Source organism: Diceros bicornis, chromosome 4, assembly GCF_020826845.1.
Source record: "Diceros bicornis minor isolate mBicDic1 chromosome 4, mDicBic1.mat.cur, whole genome shotgun sequence".
In the NCBI taxonomy this organism is placed as follows: Eukaryota; Metazoa; Chordata; class Mammalia; order Perissodactyla; family Rhinocerotidae; genus Diceros; species Diceros bicornis.
The window spans coordinates 87,452,813-87,472,312 of NC_080743.1; the positions used below are offsets into that span (position 1 = coordinate 87,452,813).

Below are 19,500 nucleotides of genomic sequence, written 5' to 3' on the forward strand. Positions count from 1 at the left end.
AGCAGTTGCTAGGGGCTAGGCAGGAAGAAAAGATGAGCAGACGAAGCACAGATGATTTTGGGGGCAGTGAAACTATTCTGTATGATACGACAATGCTGGATACACGTCATTACAAATTTGTCAAAACCCACAGAATTTAAAATACCAAGAGTGAACTCTAATGTAAACTACAGACTTTGGGTGATTATGACATGTCAGTGGAGGTTCATTAATTATAACAAAGATACCAGTCTGGTGCAGGACACTCATAGTAGAGAGGCTGTGTGAATGTGGGGGCAGGGAGCATAACAGAACTCTGCTCAATTTTGCTGTTAACCTAAAATTGCTCTAAAAAAATTTGTTTAAAAAAATTAATTCAAAAGAAAGAAGGAAAAATGGGGGAAAAAAACAAAACAAAGTGCAAGATAGATTTAAATCCAACCATATCAGTAATCACATTAAATTTAAATGGTATAAATACTCCCATTAAATGACAGAGATTGTCAGATTAGATATAAAAAGCAAGACACAACTATATGCTGCCTACATGAAACCCATTTTATAAGTAAAACAAGTAGGTTAAAAATAAAAGGATGTAAAAAGATACACAATGTTAACATTACATCTAAAGAAAGCTGGTATGACTATGGCAATATCAAAGTAGACTACAGAACAATGAATATGATGAGCAATGAAGAGAGATATTTCATAATGATAAAAAGGGCAATTCATCAGGAACACATATCAATCCTAAATGTGTATGCACCTAACAGAGATTCAAAAATATCTGAAGATAAAAGGTAAAATAGACAAATCCACAATTATATTTGAAGGTTTCAATACTGCTCCCTCAGTAATTCATTGCAAAAGTAGGAAAACATCAGTAAAAATATAGAATTCCTGAATTACACCCTAACTAACTTTACTAACTGACACTTATAGGACACTCTAATCAAATATAGCAAGATGCACATTCTTTTGAAGTGGATCTGAAATATTCACCAAGACAAACATATTATGGGCCATATAACAAGTGTCAACAAATTTACAAGAAATTAAATCAGACTGTTCTCTGAACACAATGAAATTAAATTAGAACTCAACAACATTTATGAAAAATCCCCAAATATTTGAAAATTAAACAACACACTTCCAAATAATCCATAAGAGAGAAGAAATCACAAGGGAAATGAGAAAATATTTTGAACTGAATGAAAATGAAAATATAACATATCAAAATTTGTGAGATGCAGCTAAAGCAATATTTAGAGTAAATTCATAGCCTTAAATGTTTATACTGGAAAAGAAGGACCAAAATCAACAATCAAACTTCTACCTTAAGAGCAAGAAGAGAAAACTAAGCCAAAGTAAATAAAAAGAAGGAAATAGTAAAGATAACCACAGAAACAAGTGAAATAGAAAACAGAAAAATCAATAAAACCGAAAGCTGGTTCTTTGAAAAATAAATGGATAAATCTTTAGTCAGACTGATCATGAAAAAGAGAGAAAAGACACAAATTATCAGTATTAGGAATGAGAGGAGCTTCACCACAGATCCTACAGACCTTAAAAAGATACTGAGTGAATATTATAAACAACTTTACTTCAACAAATTGGATAACTTAGATGAAATGGACAACTTCTTGAAAAACATAAAGTACCAAAGCTCACTCAAGTAGAAATGGATAATCTGAATAGCTCTTTATCTATTAAAGAAACTGAGTCTATAGTTGAAAATCTTTCCAAAAGAAAACCCCCAGCCCAGTTTGCTTCACTGATGAATTCTTTGAAATATTTAAGAAAAACTAATACAAACTCTTTCAGAATAAAGAAAAACTTCCCAACTCATTTCAAGAGGCCTGTATTACCATGATTCCAAAACCAGACAAAACATTACAAGAAAAGAACTACAGAACAATAAACCTTATGAACATAAAAATCCTTAAGATATCAGCAAATTAAGTCCAGCAATATATAAAAAGGACAATACATGATAAACAAGTGGGATTCATCCAGCAATATAAGGTTGGCTTAACATTATATCATAAATTACATTGATTTTTTTTTTAAACAGACTTTTTTTAAAAACCCTATAAGATTCTGACTCCAATTACAAGGCATATGTGGGTTTTCCCCCACATCTAAGCAATTCTCCAACACCAGCTGGGTGTCCTACAATTCAGCTCATTTCTGACACTATCTACCTGGAGATAGGGTCAGATTCCACAGGTTAAGGGCCAAGTCCTACAAGACTGCATGTGCCCCCCATCCCCCACTTCAGATGCCAATTACAAGCCCAGGCTATTACCTGTGCTTCTGACTAAGTGCCTGTATCAGAGGTTCCCACGATCTCCTCCTTGGGTTCAATTAATTTGCTAGAGCAGCTCACAGAACGCAGAGAAACATTTTACTTACTAGATTACCGATTTATTATAAAAAGGCTATAACTCTACTACACCATATACAAAAATTAACTCAAAATGGACTAAAGACTTGAACATAAGACCTGAAACCATAAAACTACTGGAAGGAAATATATATGGTAAGCTCCTTGATATCCGTCTTGGCAATAATTTTTTGGATTTGTCACCAAAGTAAAGGCAACAAAAGCAAAAAAAAAAACAAGTGAGACTACATTAAACTAAAAAGCTTGAGCATAGCAAAGGAAACCAACAACAAAATGAAAAGGCAACCTACCAAATGGGAGAAAATATTTGTAAATCATATATTTGATAAGGAGTTAATATCCAAAATATACAAAGAACTCATACAATTCAACAGCAAAAAAAAATCTGATTAAAAGAGAGGCAGAGGATCTGAATAGACATTTTTCCAAAGAAGATATACAGACGGTCAACAGGTATGTGAAAAGGTGCTCAAAATCACTAATCATTAGGGAAATGCAAATCAAAGCCACAACGAGATATCACATCACACCTGTTAGAATGACTTTTATCAAAAAGATAAGAAATCACAAGTGTTGGCAAGGGTGTAGAGAAAACAGAACCCTGGTGCACTGTTGGTGGGAATGTAAATTGGTGCAGCCACATGGAAAACAGTATGGAGGTTCCTCAAAAACAGTGCTGAGAGAATTTAAAGACTTAAATAAATGGAGAGATATACTATGGTCACTAATCAGCTGATTCAATACTGTTAAGATGTCAATCTTCTCCAAACTTATCCATAGATCCAATGCAATTCTAATCAAAGTCACAATAGCCATGTTTATCGTTTGTTTTTTTTATTGAGGTCATAATGGTTTATAACATTGTGAAATTTCAGGTGTACATTATTATTTATCAGTTTCCGTATAGACTGCATTGTGCTCACCACCACCAGTCTAATTTTTATCTGTCACCATATACATGTACCCCTTTACCCTTCTGCCCAACCCACAACCCCCTTTCCCTCTGGTAACTACTAATTTGTTTTCTTTGTCCATGTGTTTATCTTCCACACGTGAATGAAATCAACAACAGCCACATTTATTTTTGGTAGAAACTGACAAGCTGATTTATATCAAATTAAGTTTATATGGAAATGCAAAGAACCAAAGCAATGTAAAAAAAACAAAGTTGCTGGACCTAACTATATAATTTCAAGATATTATCAAGTTACAGGAATCAAGATAGTGTGGTATTGGCAAATGGACAGACACGTAGATCAATGGACCAGAATAGAGTCCTGAAACAGACCTACACACACATGAGGTCAAGAGCTTTAACGGAGGTTCCAAAGTAATAAGGTAGTTCAGTGAGGAAAAAAGTGTTTTTCAAAAAATAGTGTTGGAATAATTGGCTATCCATATGCAGAAAACTGTGATCTATATCTGGTACCTTATACAAAAATTAACTTGAAATGGATAATAGACCTGAGAGCTGAAATCATAAAACTTTTAGGAGAAAACACAGGAGATAATTTTTGTGACTCTGGATTAAGCAAAGACCTATTTAGGTAGACAAGAATCAAAAGAAAAATATAAATTAGATGTCATCAAAATTAAAGATTCCTGCTTCACAAAAGACAGAATTAAGGAAATGAAGAGACAAGTATACACCAGGAGAAAATACTTCCAAAACATGTCTCTTGTACAAAGGACTTGTATCCAGAATACATAATAATTCTTCCAACTCAACACAAAGACATTTCAATTTTTAAGAATGAGCAAGATGTGAATAGACACTTCAAAGAAGATATACAAATGGAAAATATGCATATGAAAAGATGCCAAACATCATTCATCATTAGAGAAACTTCGATTAAAACCGTAATGAGATACCACTACACACCCATTCAAATGGCTAATATTTTAAAAATGGACAATACCAAATGTTCACACAGATGCAACTGCAACTCGCATACATAGCTCATGAGAAAGTAAAATCATAAGCCACTTTAGAAAACAGTTTGGCATTTTCTTATAAAGTTAAACATGCACTTACTGTATGACCCAGCAATCCTACTGCTAGGTTTTACCCAAGAGAAACGACATCTATGTTCATACAAAGTGTGCATACTTTGTTCATAGTGGCTTTATTCATAATACCCAAACGGGAAAGAAGCCATATATCACCTAATGGGAAATGGATAACAAATTGAGGTTTATCAATACAGTGGAATGATACTCAACCTGAAAAAGGAACAAATTACTGATACATACTGGATGTATCTCAAAAGCATCATGCTAAGTTAAAGAAGCTGGACACAAAAGGCTAGATGTTAACTCCATTTATATGAAACTCCTGGAAAGTCAAAATTATAGTTATAGAAAGCAGTGGTTGCCTATACCTGCCGTTGGGGCAAGAGATCGACTAAAAAGTGGCATGAAGGAACTTTTGGTGGATGATGGAAATGTTCCCTTTCTTGATTTTGTGGTGATTACATGACTAGAAACGTTCGTCAAAACTCAAACTGTACATTTAAAACGGGTAAATTTTACTATATGTAAATTATGTTACTAAAGCTAATTTTTTTAAGTTATAGAAATAAGGCACTTTTATGTCTTGAATTTAATTTCCATGTGCTTATTCTGAGCTCTGCTTAAGTTGTTATCTTGCTAACTTAACCAAGACTTTGTTGGTTATATGCCAGCAGTTTTTATTCAAGGTCCTTTAGCACTGCAGTCCCAGAAAAATACCAGGACTATAGTGCTCAGGGCCAGCCATTCAGGTGAAGATACTCATGAGGTAAATGCAAATATGCTTCTGTAACTTCGGTGAGAAGCTGGAACTAGAAATACAGATTTGGGAGTCATCTAAAGAAAACAGTAGAAACCATGGAGTTGATAAAATTGTACTCTTTTCTCACTGCCACCTCGCACTTCTTACTAACCCACAGAACCATAGAAAATGCTTAAATCTGAAATAAGTGAATGACTTGAATTTTTAAAGGTCAGCTTTTCCATCAAATCTAAGTAATAACCACTGAATTTAAACACATTTTCGGTGTATTTATATCCCCAAACTCAGATATCTCACCTGGTTTAACTTTTCAGTGTGATTCAGCCTTGAAGTCTCCACTACATTTGACTTAGAAGTCTTGTCCATGTTCAGTATTTGCTTTGGTGGTTCCATGTTTGAAGTGGGTTGTGAAAAGCGTGTCTTTGCTGCTGGGGAGCTTGTGGGGTATGACCCTTGTTGTTTCATTCTAAAAGGCTGGGTAAAAATTTTACCTTTTGTGAATAAAAGAAGAGGAGAAAAACATTGTCACTAGAATTTCTAGTTTATTTTCTGGTGGTTATATACAGAGGCTACTGTGAGCTAACTGCCCTCAACTTACAACTAAAAATTAAAGAAATTAAGCTTACATTTTCATTATAAGCCAACAAAATTTACTTATAATGGAAGTGATTAGACATCTGTAAAAGAAAACCTAAGTGTATTACTGAAAAGGCTGGGGCTACCTAAAACTCCACTTAAGGTCACCTGAATACAACTACAGAAAGGCAGTAGACTACAGACTACCTATTGACTCCAGCCATGCGACTCTGGAAAAGTCATTTAACTTTCCTGAGCATTGGTTTCCTTATCTATAAGATGAGGTTACTCACCCTAACTTGTCTATGGTACCACCATGAGAATCCAAGGTAAAATGCTATACAAATAAGGTGGTTATCATTACACTATATAAATTACTGCAGCGCCTGCTACGATACCAAAAATCAGTGACAGGCAAGATCAGACAGCAAATGCTAATTTTTTTTTTTTTTTTGTGAAGATGATCAGCCCTGTGCTAACATCTGCCAATCCTCCTCTTTTTTTGCTGAGGAAGACTGGCCCTCATCTTCCATGCCCATCTTCCTCCACTTTATATGGGACGCCGCCACAGCATGGCTTGCCAAGCCGTGCGTCGGTGCGCGCCCGGGATCCGAACCGGCAAACCCCGGGCCACCTCAGCAGAGTGCACACACTTAACCGCTTGCGCCACCAGGCCGGCCCCTCTAACTACTATTTTTAAAACTTTTCATTTTCCATGTTATATCTTGTTTACATGAACACACATAACTAATGCTCATTTTCAGTGCTCTAGAGAGAACTGATCTTGTTTTTGTAATAATACCTACCAGTTATTATAAGCTTACTAAATGCCAGGCACTTTACAGACCTCATCTCATTTAATCCTCAGCACAACTCCAAGAGGCAAGTATTATTACTCCTATTGTAAAGATGAGGAAACTAAGGCTTAGACATTTTAAGTAACTTGCCTGAGATCACTCAGCTAGCAAGTGGGTAGAGCCAGGATTCAACTTCAACAAACTCTTGGAGCTTACATACTTCTATATGTGCCACGACTGCTTCAGAATTTGCTGTTCCACAGTAGTTACGAATGCTAACTTGCTTACCTGCTGGCCATCCTCTCTGCTTTTCCTCTGATACACTCTTCTTTAGCACCAACAAAGAACCTGCTCTGGTCTGCTCTACAGAAATAACATCCGAAGCGGCATTCAGCACTTCAAACATAGAAAGGAATCCATACTGCACATACTGGAATGATCGTCCAAATCGCTTGGTAAATGCCTTTTCAAAATCAGAGAGGAGAACAGGAGAAAACGCCAAGAGGTCTTTCAACTCACTCTTCACAACAGCTGGAAGAATAGGGGGCACCCTTCCTCGGTAAGGTACTCGCGGACGAGAGCTTGGCCCAGAGCAAGCACTGGCCCTTCCCTTCTGCATGGAGTTTCGAACTTTATGGCTGCTCCTCTGTTTGGCAACTAAACTTGCTATTCTTTTGGTGGATTCATCTGGAATGGCTAAGGAGGTATGAAAAAAGAAATCTTATTTAGGTGAAAACTCACTCCCTTCTTTATCCTTTGTATCGGTGGCTATACAGACAATTTTTAACTCTCCAAGGAACTGTGTATCCTAGCTAGCATGATAAACATGAAACCTTGCTTCTTCCCTTTCTTGCATTTTAGACAATGGCTTGTTAGCTCCTCTACCAGAGGATGAAGAGAGAAAGGTCAAGATCAATATATTATCACTACTGCTAATTGACTCCTGAAAGATCGGAAACTCAAGATGAATAATAAACTTCCCTACCATAATTTTTTGTACTTCGTGAAATTTAAGATATGATTTCACAACTAAAAAGTCCCATTGTTATGTTTCTCCCAATTTAAGGTGCAATAATCTGAAATCATATGCAAAACGTAGTTTTTAGTTTTTATGAATGCACATTTTTCTGGGGAAAGATTTCTTGATTTTGCTAAAGCTCTAACTCTGCCCACAACCTCAAAGGTGCCTATGATCCCCTTCCCCACCAAAAAATTAAAAGTCCCTGCCTGGGATGCAGGATGAGTGCCAGAACAATTCTTTACTAAGAGACTTATTATTACAAAGTTTATAGACCTTCAAATCTTAAACCTACCTTTCAATATTATGGTACCATCCCCACAGGGGCAGACACTGACAACATCAGGCATGTCCAACACCAGCTCCATAGTGGATCGGTACCCAAGGATTCGGAGTGGTAAATGGTTGCCAACCATGGAAAGGTACTCCTCTTCCAACTGCTGTGGGGTCAAACCATCTTTGGTGGAAATGAGAAGCGACCTTATTTCTTTCCTCAGGCATTCCTGTACACGCTCTTGTTCAGACATTGTACCCTACAGGATTTAAGAAACACTGCTCATGAGAAAAAGCAGACAAACGCCCTCCCCCAACCAAAAAAAAAGTTTAAAACGACCAATAGCGGAATATAAAACCGAGATGCGAGTTTTAAGTGGTTAAGGCAGAATCAGTATTGCGAGTGTCCTCTAAAACTTGCGCAGCTCCCCCAACAATTCAAACTGTAAAGCTCAACCTGTCTTGATTAACCAAAGTGGGTCTCAAGAAATCACTGCCACTAGCTAACGTGTAGAAGTCCAAGTTCCTGGCTGGTTTTTGCTGAAGGGTTAACTGGGGTTTGCTTGGGGTCTTAGTCCACACTGCAAACTTCGTGAGAGAAAGAATCTCTCGTCGACTCTCTGGGAACCAGGACTGGGAACGGGGCAAACGCAGCACCGCCCTCCCCAGGGCCAGGAGGGGGCTCCATGTAAGCACGTTCGCGCCGGCGTAGTTTCTCCAGCCCAAACCGACTGGCAGGCTCGCCGCGTCCTCTTACGAAGTCAACCACCTCCTCTTCCCCCGCCCCGTCTCCATTCTACCCGGGGAGGGGGTCCCCTTCCCCGCTCTGCCGCCAACGTTTCTCCCTGCCCCTGGCGGAGTGGGGAGCTATCCTTCCACCTACCCGGGGACTGTCCACGACCTGGGGTGAAAGAGGCAGGCGGAGAACCCCTCTGCGGCCCTGCCCGGCCGCCCCTCCCCCGTCTCGCCCCCGCGCCGGCGCTGCAGTTGCCGGCGGGAGAGCCAAACGCGCTCCCGAGACGCGCGGCCAACGCAGAGCAGCTGCGGAGGCGGCCCGCGCGCCTGCGCACCGCAGCCCGAGGGCCGGCGGGGTGCGCCCGGGCGCCGCACGCCAGCCCCGGGGGCGCGCGGCCCGTGTGACGGTTGGGCAGGACTGGCCGCTCGGGGGTCTCGTCTGGGGTTGCGGGGCCGCTTGGCTGGACTCCCAGGCAGCGTAGGCTGCCTTCTGGGGTCGCCGGAGCCTACCTCCTCCGACGTGACTGGAAGGCGCGAGGTGGGGCTGCGGCGGGAGAACCCTTCCAACCACCTCCGGGCAGGGGGCCGTCCCGCCTTAGGACGGGAGGAGGAGGCCGCGAGGATCTTAACCCGGGTGTGCCTCAGAATCACCTGTGGAGCTTATTTAAGGGGGAGAAAAGACGCCTAGGTCTGATCAGCAGAGATCTTGATTCAGTAGGTCTCTTTGGAGGAAATTACAGGCAATTCTGACGCTTGGTGGAGAATCACTACAGAGCTAGATGCAGCTTAGGCTCCCTGAAGAGAGGAATGGGAGGGGCGAGGGGAGCTTCTTGAATGAATGGAGAACATTCCAGGCACCACTGGAGATACCAGAGGTGGGAAACTAAAGAAGAGGCTGTATTGGGGAAAATAACCTGGGGATGTATTTATTGGATAGATGGAATGAAGCAGATTTATAAGGTCTTTGAAAACCAGAAAACAGTAGTTTGAGGTATAGAATAGAAAGGCATAATATAAAGACTTTCACCTTAAAATGTACAATCTAAAGGAACAGACAAACCAAAAGATAAGGAATCTGAATCAAGAAGGAAACCTGAGCACACACATCTGTCTTATCTCCCATGACATATTAAATCCAAAAAACGCTCTGGGGAACAAAATGTTCCATCAATGAGCCAGGAATATTGAGGAATCCCTGAAAGAAAGAAAATAGAAGAGACTTATGCGCTGGTTTATAGCAGAATGGACAGGGCTAAATAGCAAATTAACAAAAAGGAAAATGATGAGATGTGAAGAATGGATCCAGACATTCCAACATCTGAATGACAGATGATATAGAAACAGCAGAAAGAATGGTGGTGAGAGTTAAGGGGTTAAAAAAGAAGAAAATGTCCCAGATTTTCTGATTAAAAGGGCCCACTAAGTCCTTAGAATAACTAATGAAAAAAGATCCCATCCTAGACAAAGCCTAGGAGAAAGGGAATCAAGAGTTTTTATATAGAAATATGTTACCTATAAAGCAATGGAAATTAGATTGCCATTTGATTTCTCAGTGGGACAATAACTTCAAAGCTGAAACCGGAATCCTTTACCCAGCCAAATCAGCATTCAAGTGGGGGAAAAGAAAAAACATTTTCAGACATGCAAGGATTCAGAAAGTTTATCATCTCACTAAATAATTTGAGAATGACTCCTGCAAAATGAACAATGAATGAATTGAAAAAACACATTATCTCAGATTCTCATTCCCCATTATCTGAGATAACAGGTAACACATATTGAGCACTTAACTACATACTCTTTACATAGATTATCTAATTTTCTTCCCAATTACTCTGAGAAAGTTACAATTATCCCCCATTTTAAAGTGAAGAAACTAATATAAAAATATAAACCTAATGATTGCATCTAGAAAGTTATTGCTGCATAATGTGAAAAAAGAGAGATTTTTAAAAAGATATTCTGGAGCTAAATCCCAGATCAATAACTGCAAACTGAGTGTCAGGGACTGTCTGAGTTGCTTCAACAAGGAGACCCCATTTGGGAGTGTAGCTACAATTGGAATCATCACTTGGTGGGTTTACAATAACGCACTGTCATTCTCCAAGACCTGTCAGTCTTTTGTGGTGGCTAACCTGGGAAGCGAACGGGAATGCAGTGAAAACCATCACACCCGCATCTTTCACTCCTTTGATGGTGACACGCACCTCTGCAATTCTCCAGGTCTGTGTCATGCTTCTGATGTACAATTTTGGGACTCCACTTGGCACTTCCTACCAGAATAGCCCTTACTCAGTGAGTGAATGCACCAATGTAGGAATTCTGTCAGTTGCTAAGATCACCTGTTCCACCTACTCACTTGGCAGGTAGGGTACATAACCATAGGATGCATTCACAGTCCCCCTAGCCCTGCCTAAAGGTGAACTTGGGCCAGAATTAACTCATTTATCACCTAACCCCTTTAAGCTCAGAATGTTGATGGTAAACAGTGATATTTTGGGTCCCAAAAATTAGTGTTGGTTTGTAATTAGTAAGTGATAGTCATGGCAAAGTTTAGGTACTTCCTTTTCTCCAGAGCAGTTATCCATAGAGGATCACAAGGCCTCAGGGGAAAGGCTACTGAAAACCAAAGTTTTCAGTACTTTGGTACAGTGTTTCGGCAGCATCCTTCCTTAAGAACATTTAGGCTACACTCAAGAGGCCCCGGGCCTGCGATCTGCTTTAGTTCTGGGAATAGGGTGACAAATCATGTCTCTCTTGCTCATGAGAGGCCTCTGTCCCCCAGACCTAGTATTGTGTTTTATGGGTTTGTTTGCTTTTGTTGTTACACAAATCAAAAAGGACTTAGTGGGTCATTTTTGGAGTTCATTCCTTGGGATCCTACAATTAATTAACCACACCTAGAAAGCTCTGTGAGTCAAACCAATATGTTTTCCACCGTGCTGCCTATTATAATGACCAGAGCCCGCTTTTCTCCTGGTAATTAACTGTCTCCACCTGGTCTCCTCCCATCCCTGCTTGCATCTGGGAGTGTATTTCAAGTGCAGCTGCTCCTACCAGCATTCCTGCCTCAGAAAACAGCCAGTAAAGAGTTTGTGTGTGTGTGTTTTTAAGCTTCTGAAGCTTTAATATATGCCTCATGACAAGACTGAGAGAATCTTTTGAAAAACACAGTGAGGGAGTGGGTGAGTTAGAAGCTGGTGATAGAACCAATACAGCATTCCTGCTTGCCAAAGCTTTTTTAACATTATGCCCAATTTGGGGCCATCTGACACCACTGTTCAATTCTATTTCCCACAGTAATTATTCCAAGCCTTTGCCATCCCTCTTACACTTCTTACTCACTCCTGCCTTGCCACTAGAAAATGACTTTGCTCAAACTCCAGAGAAAATGGAGGCTTTCATACATGAACCCCCTCAACTTGCAGCCCAGGCCTCAAAACTAGCCCCTCTCAATCTTTCCCAATGGCCTCAGGGGGTGAGGGGCCATCCATCCTACCCATCCATCCCATTCTTGAGTCTATCCCCTCAACTCCTCTAGGACCATGACTTTTACCTTTGGTTATTATTACACAGTCCTGTATATTCAACAACTCTTTACAGACTCCTTTCCTATAACATAAAAGTATGCTCTAATCCTTTTTATCTTATACACACACAACGTACAGAAGGAAAGAGAGAGAAAAACACTTTCTTTTGACCTACATCTCCCTCTAGCCATTCCTCCATGGCTAAATCCTTGAATAAACAATCCACACTCATTTTTTCCCACTTTTTCATCCACCATTCACTACTCAATCTAAAGCAATCTGCTTGCTACTCTGGACAGCTTAAGTTATTTTTAGCAAAATCATTAATGAGAAATGCTCTAGTGGACAAATCTTAAGGACTTTTCAGTCTTTTCATCTTAGATGACCTCTGCTGTTTACTCTTGGTGTCTACTCCCTTTTTGAAAATCTCTCCTCTGTGGGTTTCCATGACGCTAACGCATGGGCTTGGCTCCTAGCTTTCTGCTCTACTTTCTATTTCTGTTATTCCAGTAAATGTCCATGCACCCCAGGGTCTGTCCTTGGCCCTTCTCCTTTCCTCTTCCCCTCTCTTCCTGAGTGTCCTTTTTCACTCGCACAGTTTCAGCTTTGGTTAATGCCTTCCAAAAGGCATGTTCACTCAAGCAACAAATACTTTTTAGTTCCTACTAAGTGCCAGGCACTGTTCTAGAAGATGGGACTACAAGAGTGTGCAAAACAAAGCTCCTGTTCTCCTGGACCTTACCAAGGACAAACAAAAAGCAGGCAAATATAATGTCAAGTAATGGTAAGTGCTCTTAAGAAAAATAAACCAGGGTAAGGGAGTGAGAAGGGGCTGCTTTAAATGGAGTATTTAGAAAACATTTTTGTTTAACCTGTGACAGTGGTTCTCAGCGTGACTCCAGACCAGCAGCATAACCTGGACTTGTTAGAAATGCAAATTCTCAGGCCCACCCAGACCTGCTGAATCAAAACTGGCGGGGGAGGGGAGTGGAGTCCAGCAATCTGGTTTAACAAGCTCTCCAGGTGCCTGCTAAAGTGAGAATCACCGCTCTAGAGCAGCTTCTCACCGCTTGTGCCATGAATAGATTACAGGTGGGCAGTCTAATACTCATTTTCTAAGCCCACCAGGCAGCTTGCGGATTGAAGGGAGGGGAGGTGCTGGGAGCCCTGCAGCCCAAAGTAGCCTCCACCCTGACTTTCCAGAAGGCAACCAAGTGGGGTCAGCGGGCATGCCCACAGGCCTCCAGGTAGCAAGATAAGAGTCATTCAACACTCACTGATCCGTTGCAAGACGCTGGGCTCCGCCAAGGATCTCCTTCCGCCCCACTCGGACGCGCGAGTGAAGTTTTGGTCTGGTGCGCAAGGAGGCTGCGCAGCACAAAGCGAGGCCCGGGGTAGCCGGGCGGGGTTCCTGCTGCGCGCGTGTTCCTGCCCTTACGGCAGCTTCCACTCCAGCCACGCTGCGACTGCTGTTACTAGTGCATGTGCCGGGCTCCCTGAAGTTTCATTATTTTGAAATACTCTTTATGAAAAAGTTTGATTAGATTTGAAATCCATTTACATCATCACAAGAAATATCAAAATTACACTTGATGGATTCCTTGGATCCTTTTAAGTTCACACTGTTGTAAATTTTTAAGTGGTTTTAAAAACTTTTAATCATTTCACAATGTATACGTATACGAAATCATCACATTGTACACCTTAAATATATACAATTTTTATTTGTCAATATACCTCAAGAAAGCTGGAAAATGAATACATAAATACACAAATAAAACTTTTTAAATTGTGTGAACACGTTTCTCATCCCTAACAAAAATATAAAGAGCTTATTAAAAAGTCTTGATTTCCGGGGGCTGGCGGATGGCGTAGTCGTTAAGTTCATTCCCCTTCAGCAGCCCTGGGTCTGCAGGTTTGGATCCCAGGCACGTACTTATGCACCGCTTATCAAGCCATGCTGTGGTGGCATCCCACACATAAAGTAGAGGAAGATGGGCACAGATGTTAGCCCAGGGCCAATCTTCCTCAGCAAAAAGAGGAGGATTGGCAACAGATGTTAGCTCAAGGCTAATCTTCCTTGCCAAAAAAAAAAACAAGTCTTGATTAGGAATTTCAGGTAACCATTTCAAACAAAAAATTTGTATTTGTGGAAGCAAGTTCAAGTTTCTATCTTAAATTGTGAAATATTTTATTTGTATACAAATTTAATTTACTGATATTGAATCCCTAATACTTTGTATTTTATTTTTCTTACCATGATTGTATATCAAAAATACCATTTTTTCACCAAGCCCTATACAGATACCCTCAAATCCCTTCAAGTTTGCCCCAGTATGCCATTCAAATAGTATCATTTTCTGTGTTCGCCATAATGGGAAAAGATTGGAAGCACTGCTCGAGGATCTCCCTCTCCCCCCCTTCGCCTCCATAACACAATACTGAACCAGGTAACATAAAAAATAGAGTCCCCAGGGTCACATGTGCCACCAGAAGTAGGAAATGTATCTTTAGTGATGGGAACAGAGAGATTCTAAAGTGAAGTGTAACTGAGCCAAAGCTGCCCATGATCACTTTTCCATGTGCTGTGTTCTCTTTCAGTGGTTCCCTGTCTTCCCTCCCATGTGGCAATCAGGGGATACCTCCTGATTTGAGGAGGAAGATTACCTAAAAATCAAGGAACAGCCATATCCCCGAAGGCTGAGTGGGCACTAGGATGGGGCTAGGAGTAAAAGAAGTATGGAGTGGCTGGCTTAGGCCAGCTCTGCCCTTGATTATAATGTCAAAACCAGAGTGCAGTCCTAAGGAAACGGGGACAAGGGTCAGGCCACCTGACTTTATTCCTGATCTGCTTTTTAAGTCCTAAGGGAAAGAGCCAAGAGAGCCTACAGGGCCTACAAAGCATCTAACCCAACTGGCCAGGGAGGGGAGCAGTTAGGGGGTAATCCAAAGCTCAAGGCAGCAACGAGCACGTTGGTTGGAGAGTCTGTGCCTGTGTCTCTTGAGGACCCAGCAGAGGAAGCTGAGGCCACAAGTGGCAGCTGATGAAAGATCAAGATCTTGGTCACAGAAGCACCATCTGTCCTGAGCTTCAAATCTAAATAGTCAACTGTCTACTGTGCATTTCCAGACAGATATCCTATAGACACTGCTACCTCAATATGTCTGACACTGAACTTATTGTGCTCACCCACCTTTAAACAAAATCTGTTTCTTCTCTTGTACGCCCTCAGTTGGATGCCAGCCCCATTCACCCAGTCACTTTGACGAGAGTACTGAGAGTCACCACCTTTTCCTCTAAACACAACTCATCTCCCCCCTCTCACCTAGATTATTGCCACAGCCTCCTCGTTGGTCTCTCTGCCTCCATCCTCTTTCCATTTCAATTAACCTTCCACCTTGTCCACAGAGGCACTTTTCTAAATTGCAAATCTGACCATATTATTCCCTGCTTAAAATGCTTCAATGGCTTCTTTTGCCTATAAGATAAAATCCAAATTTTTACATCTCTTATACGGTATAAAGGGCTTTTCATTTCTTGGGCTGCCTACCTCTCTGGTCTCTTCTTTTGCTAATTTGTCAAGCCACTGAAGTGCTATCTTTTGAAATGCTCCCTCTTATGGAAGACCCGTTCTTAAAGCCCACCTGAGGATTACCCACCCTTTTCTTTCTTTCTTTTTTTTTTGTGAGGAAGATCAGCCCTGAGCTAACATCCATGCTAATCCTCCTCTTTTTGCTGAGGAAGACCGGCTCTGAGCTAACATCTATTGCCAATCCTCCTCCTTTTTCTTTTTTCCTCAAAGCCCCAGTAGATAGTTGTATGTCATAGTTGCACATCCTTCTAGTTGCTGTATGTGGGACACCGCCTCAGCATGGCCAGAGAGGCGGTGCGTCGGTGCGCGCCAGGGATCCGAACCCGGGCCGCCAGTAGCAGAGCGTGCGCACTTAACCGCTAAGCCACGGGGCCGGCCCCACCGTTTTCTTAATATGGCCCAAACTGGGGCTCCTCTGACTCCACTCAGGTAGAATTAAATTACTTACCTTCTCCTCTGTGTCCTCATGGTACCATATTGATCAGCGGTTCTCAACCAGGACTGATTTTGCCCCCATGGGACACTTGAAAATGTCAGAAGACACTTTTGGTCATCAAAACTGGGGGTAGGGTGCTATGGCATCTAGTGGGTAGAGGCCAGGGATGCTGCTAAAGATCCTATAATGCACAGGACAGCCCCCAACAACAAAGAATTATCCAGTCCAAAATATCAACAGTGCTGAGGTGGAGAAACCCTTACGTAGATCCTTCTGTCATAACATATACACTTGATCACACCTATCTGTCGGTTTACATATCTGTTTCTCCCTGTTAGACTATGAGTTCCTCCAGGGCATGTACCATGTCCTCCCTTTACATCCTCAGAAGTGAGCAGTGCTAAACATATAGTTGGTGCTAAGTATCTACGGAGTGAATTAATGAGAGAAAAGTCAAGGCAGTCTTATCTTACCACTGCACCTAAAAAGCTGACAATTGCATCTCCAGGCCAAGAAGGTGGGAACATAAGATGCTTCAGGTCAGTATAGTTAGGGGAAGTGGGTCTGCCAGAGATGCCTGCAGTTATGACCAATTGCTCAGCCTACAAAGGTTGAAATCTCCATCTTTCTCAAGTCTTCTATCCTCTCACTACTCCCCCTCTATAACCCCAGGTGGCCACCAAATTCTGTTGATTCTCTGCCTCAGAAATGTTTCCTGAATCCAGGCCATCCCCACTGCCAAAGCCTCAGATCCAGCTCTCATTAGCATCACTTTCCTAGAGCACTGCTGTGCCCTCCTGGTTGGTCTCTCTGCCATCTACAGATTGAGAAAGTCAAATTTCATGGGTCCCTGTGAGTTTCTGCCAGGTCTAAAATGATAAGATTTGCAATTTTATCTGGTGCCGATGAATTCCAGGTTTTCCATTAAATAATTCATATAAATCAATATTCAATCCTTCATTTATCCATATGGATATAAAATTTCAAAATACTAAATGGGAATAAGTATAATAATTTAGAAAGCCTTGAAATCTTTCATGACCTTTTGTCTTGGCAACAAACTCAAAAGTCAACAACTTTAATTGGTCCTCCCCTTCTTCCAGGAACCCTGCTCCCACAGATGTCAGTCTCATAACAAATCCAAACAAGGAGTAAAGTATTCAGGGTTTAAAAATGTGTACATATAACATTTTCAACAAGGGATGACCAACACTTTCAATTAAAAAGGAATTTAAAAGAAAACAGCAACATCAGTATAAGAGCAGACAAGGCCAGCCAGCTAGACCCATGCTGCTGCCTCAGCACTCCCCAACTCCTCCACCTTTCAGAGATGCAGTGCTGACCTTTCCGCCATGGAATGTGATGCACTTTCTCACACACTGTCATTGTCATTCCTAATCCCAACAGACATGCTATAAGCAGGTGCTTATATTACTGTTATATAAGGATATAGAAAAGGAAGTCACGATTACATAACTTGTCAGTGGTCCCACAGCAAAGGAGACAGAGAACAAGAGCCCAACATGGGCTCCAACACCAAGTAGAGCCTTTCTCATCAGTTTTTCTCCTACAAGAAATCCCTGTATGTTATTGGGAAACAGGGTACTTTTTGTTGTTGTTAGGAAGACTGGCCCTGAGCTAACAGCTGTTGCCAATCCTCCCCTTTTTGCTTGAGGAAGAGTGGCCCTGAGCTAATATTTGTGCCCATCTTCTTCTACTTTATATATGGGATGCTGCCACAGCATGGCTTGATGAGCAGTGCGTAGGTCCATGACCAGGATCCAAACCCATGAACGCTGGGCCACCAAAGCAAGTGCACGAACTTAACCATTATGCCACCTGGCCAGCCTCCAGGGTACATTTTTGAGACTATCATTTAGCCAGATATCCTGCTGATTCTTGGAGTAAAAACTGAGGTACAATTTTAGTTTAAGAATCTATAGCTAGGACTCTAGATCAAATTAATCTGTAACAATCAAAGGCTGAGAAAAAAATCAATAAATGCTACAAACGGTTTTATGCTTTCATGAGCAGAAAAATCTAAAGGATGATCAAGTAACTAGCTATGTTTAATAGCAAATATTAATTTGAGTGAATGTTAAGTAATCATGATACTTTTCCCTCTATGGCCAAATGCAGCTTCAGAATTTTTCTCAATGTAGTACTCTAGGCAGGAGCTATTAATCCAGGCCGGCACTTGGAGGAAACGTTGACCCTCCCTTATGTAGCCCTCGCAATAATCGGGTTTAGAGAGTAAAAAACAAATTTATTTAAATTACTTTATTACTAATCTTCTGATTACTTTATTCCCAAAGGCCTAACTTGGAATATATGGAAGAAAGGTAGCGGAATGGTTTTTCCAGACCCACTTAGTTACTTCAGGTCCTCAATCATTAATAAGGTTTTTGAGAGGTAAAAAAGCTATCACTTGTTTCTGTGAACTGAAGGTGAACTCAGTAAATACTGAAAAATAAAAAATAAGCGATCCTTATTTCTACCATCATGTGATCTGAGCTATTTGAGTAGAATCATAAATCTGAGTTTGAAGGGTTACCTAGACCAACCTCCCGTTCAGTGCGAAACATTATTAACAGAGAGTAAAAGAGAAATCTATCCAATGTTTCAAGTTCCTCAGAAATGGGTGGGGCAGCTCCCCCAGTTTGCTGCTGGATGGAGCATGGCCCGTGAACCCTGGAAAAGCAAAACTCCTGTCTGCATCAGGGAAGCATGGGAACAGGGCTAGCCAAGGACAAAATGTCCCTTTCCTAAAAACAAACGTTAAACCAGATCCCTTCCCTTCTATGATTTTCAAAAAGCATTGCATCATCGACAGGCTTAAGCATTAGTAAAAATAATAACAAATTAATAAAAGTGAAGATATATAAATAATAAGGGAGAGTGTATGTGAGAGAGAGAGGGAGGAAAGAGGTCTAAACGAGTTTTCCTTCACCTCTTTTAAAATGTAAATCCTCCCAGGAGTAGTCAGCCAACATCATTACTGCTTAAAGCATTAGCAGAACAGTAGGACCAGCATATAAAATAATGAGGGGGAGAGGGGAAAGACGCCGTTGGGAAGATTCTAAGGGAGTAACAGGGGTGGGGAGAAGTTTCTAATTTTGCCTTAAAGTTACCCTAATTAGGGCCAGCCCGTGGCTTGGCGGTTAAGTGCGCGCGCTCCGCTACTGGTGGCCCAGGTTCGGATCCCCGGTGCACACGGATGCACCGCTTCTCCGGCCATGCTGAGGCCGCATCTCACATACAGCAACTAGAAGGATGTGCAACTATATGTACAACTATCTGCCGGGGCTTTGGGGGAAAAAAAAAAAGAGGAGGATTGGCAATGGATGTTAGCTCAGATCCGGTCTTCCTCAGCAAAAAGAGGA

General features: G+C 41.3%; 1 protein-coding gene across 6 annotated transcripts in view; it reads right to left on the reverse strand.

Annotated features, from left to right (window-relative positions):
- The window catches only part of TDRD5 (tudor domain containing 5), a 102,977-nt gene extending 89,460 nt beyond the window's left edge, over positions 1 to 13,517 (reverse strand). For 3 of the 6 annotated variants that reach the window (XM_058539947.1, XM_058539946.1, XM_058539943.1), the window contains exons 1-4: positions 13,366 to 13,517; positions 7,846 to 8,083; positions 6,821 to 7,228; positions 5,457 to 5,650 (exon numbers count right to left, since the gene is read on the reverse strand). In XM_058539947.1, the coding sequence (XP_058395930.1) occupies positions 5,457 to 5,650; positions 6,821 to 7,228; positions 7,846 to 8,077 (834 nt within the window). In that variant the 5' untranslated portion in view covers positions 8,078 to 8,083; positions 13,366 to 13,517. Of the gene's footprint in view, positions 1 to 5,456; positions 5,651 to 6,820; positions 7,229 to 7,845; positions 8,084 to 8,706; positions 9,060 to 9,209; positions 9,515 to 13,365 lie in introns of those variants that run through there. The other 3 variants (XM_058539949.1, XM_058539945.1, XM_058539944.1) reach the window with 3 other exon arrangements.
- Between the last annotated feature and the right edge of the window lie 5,983 nt (positions 13,518 to 19,500).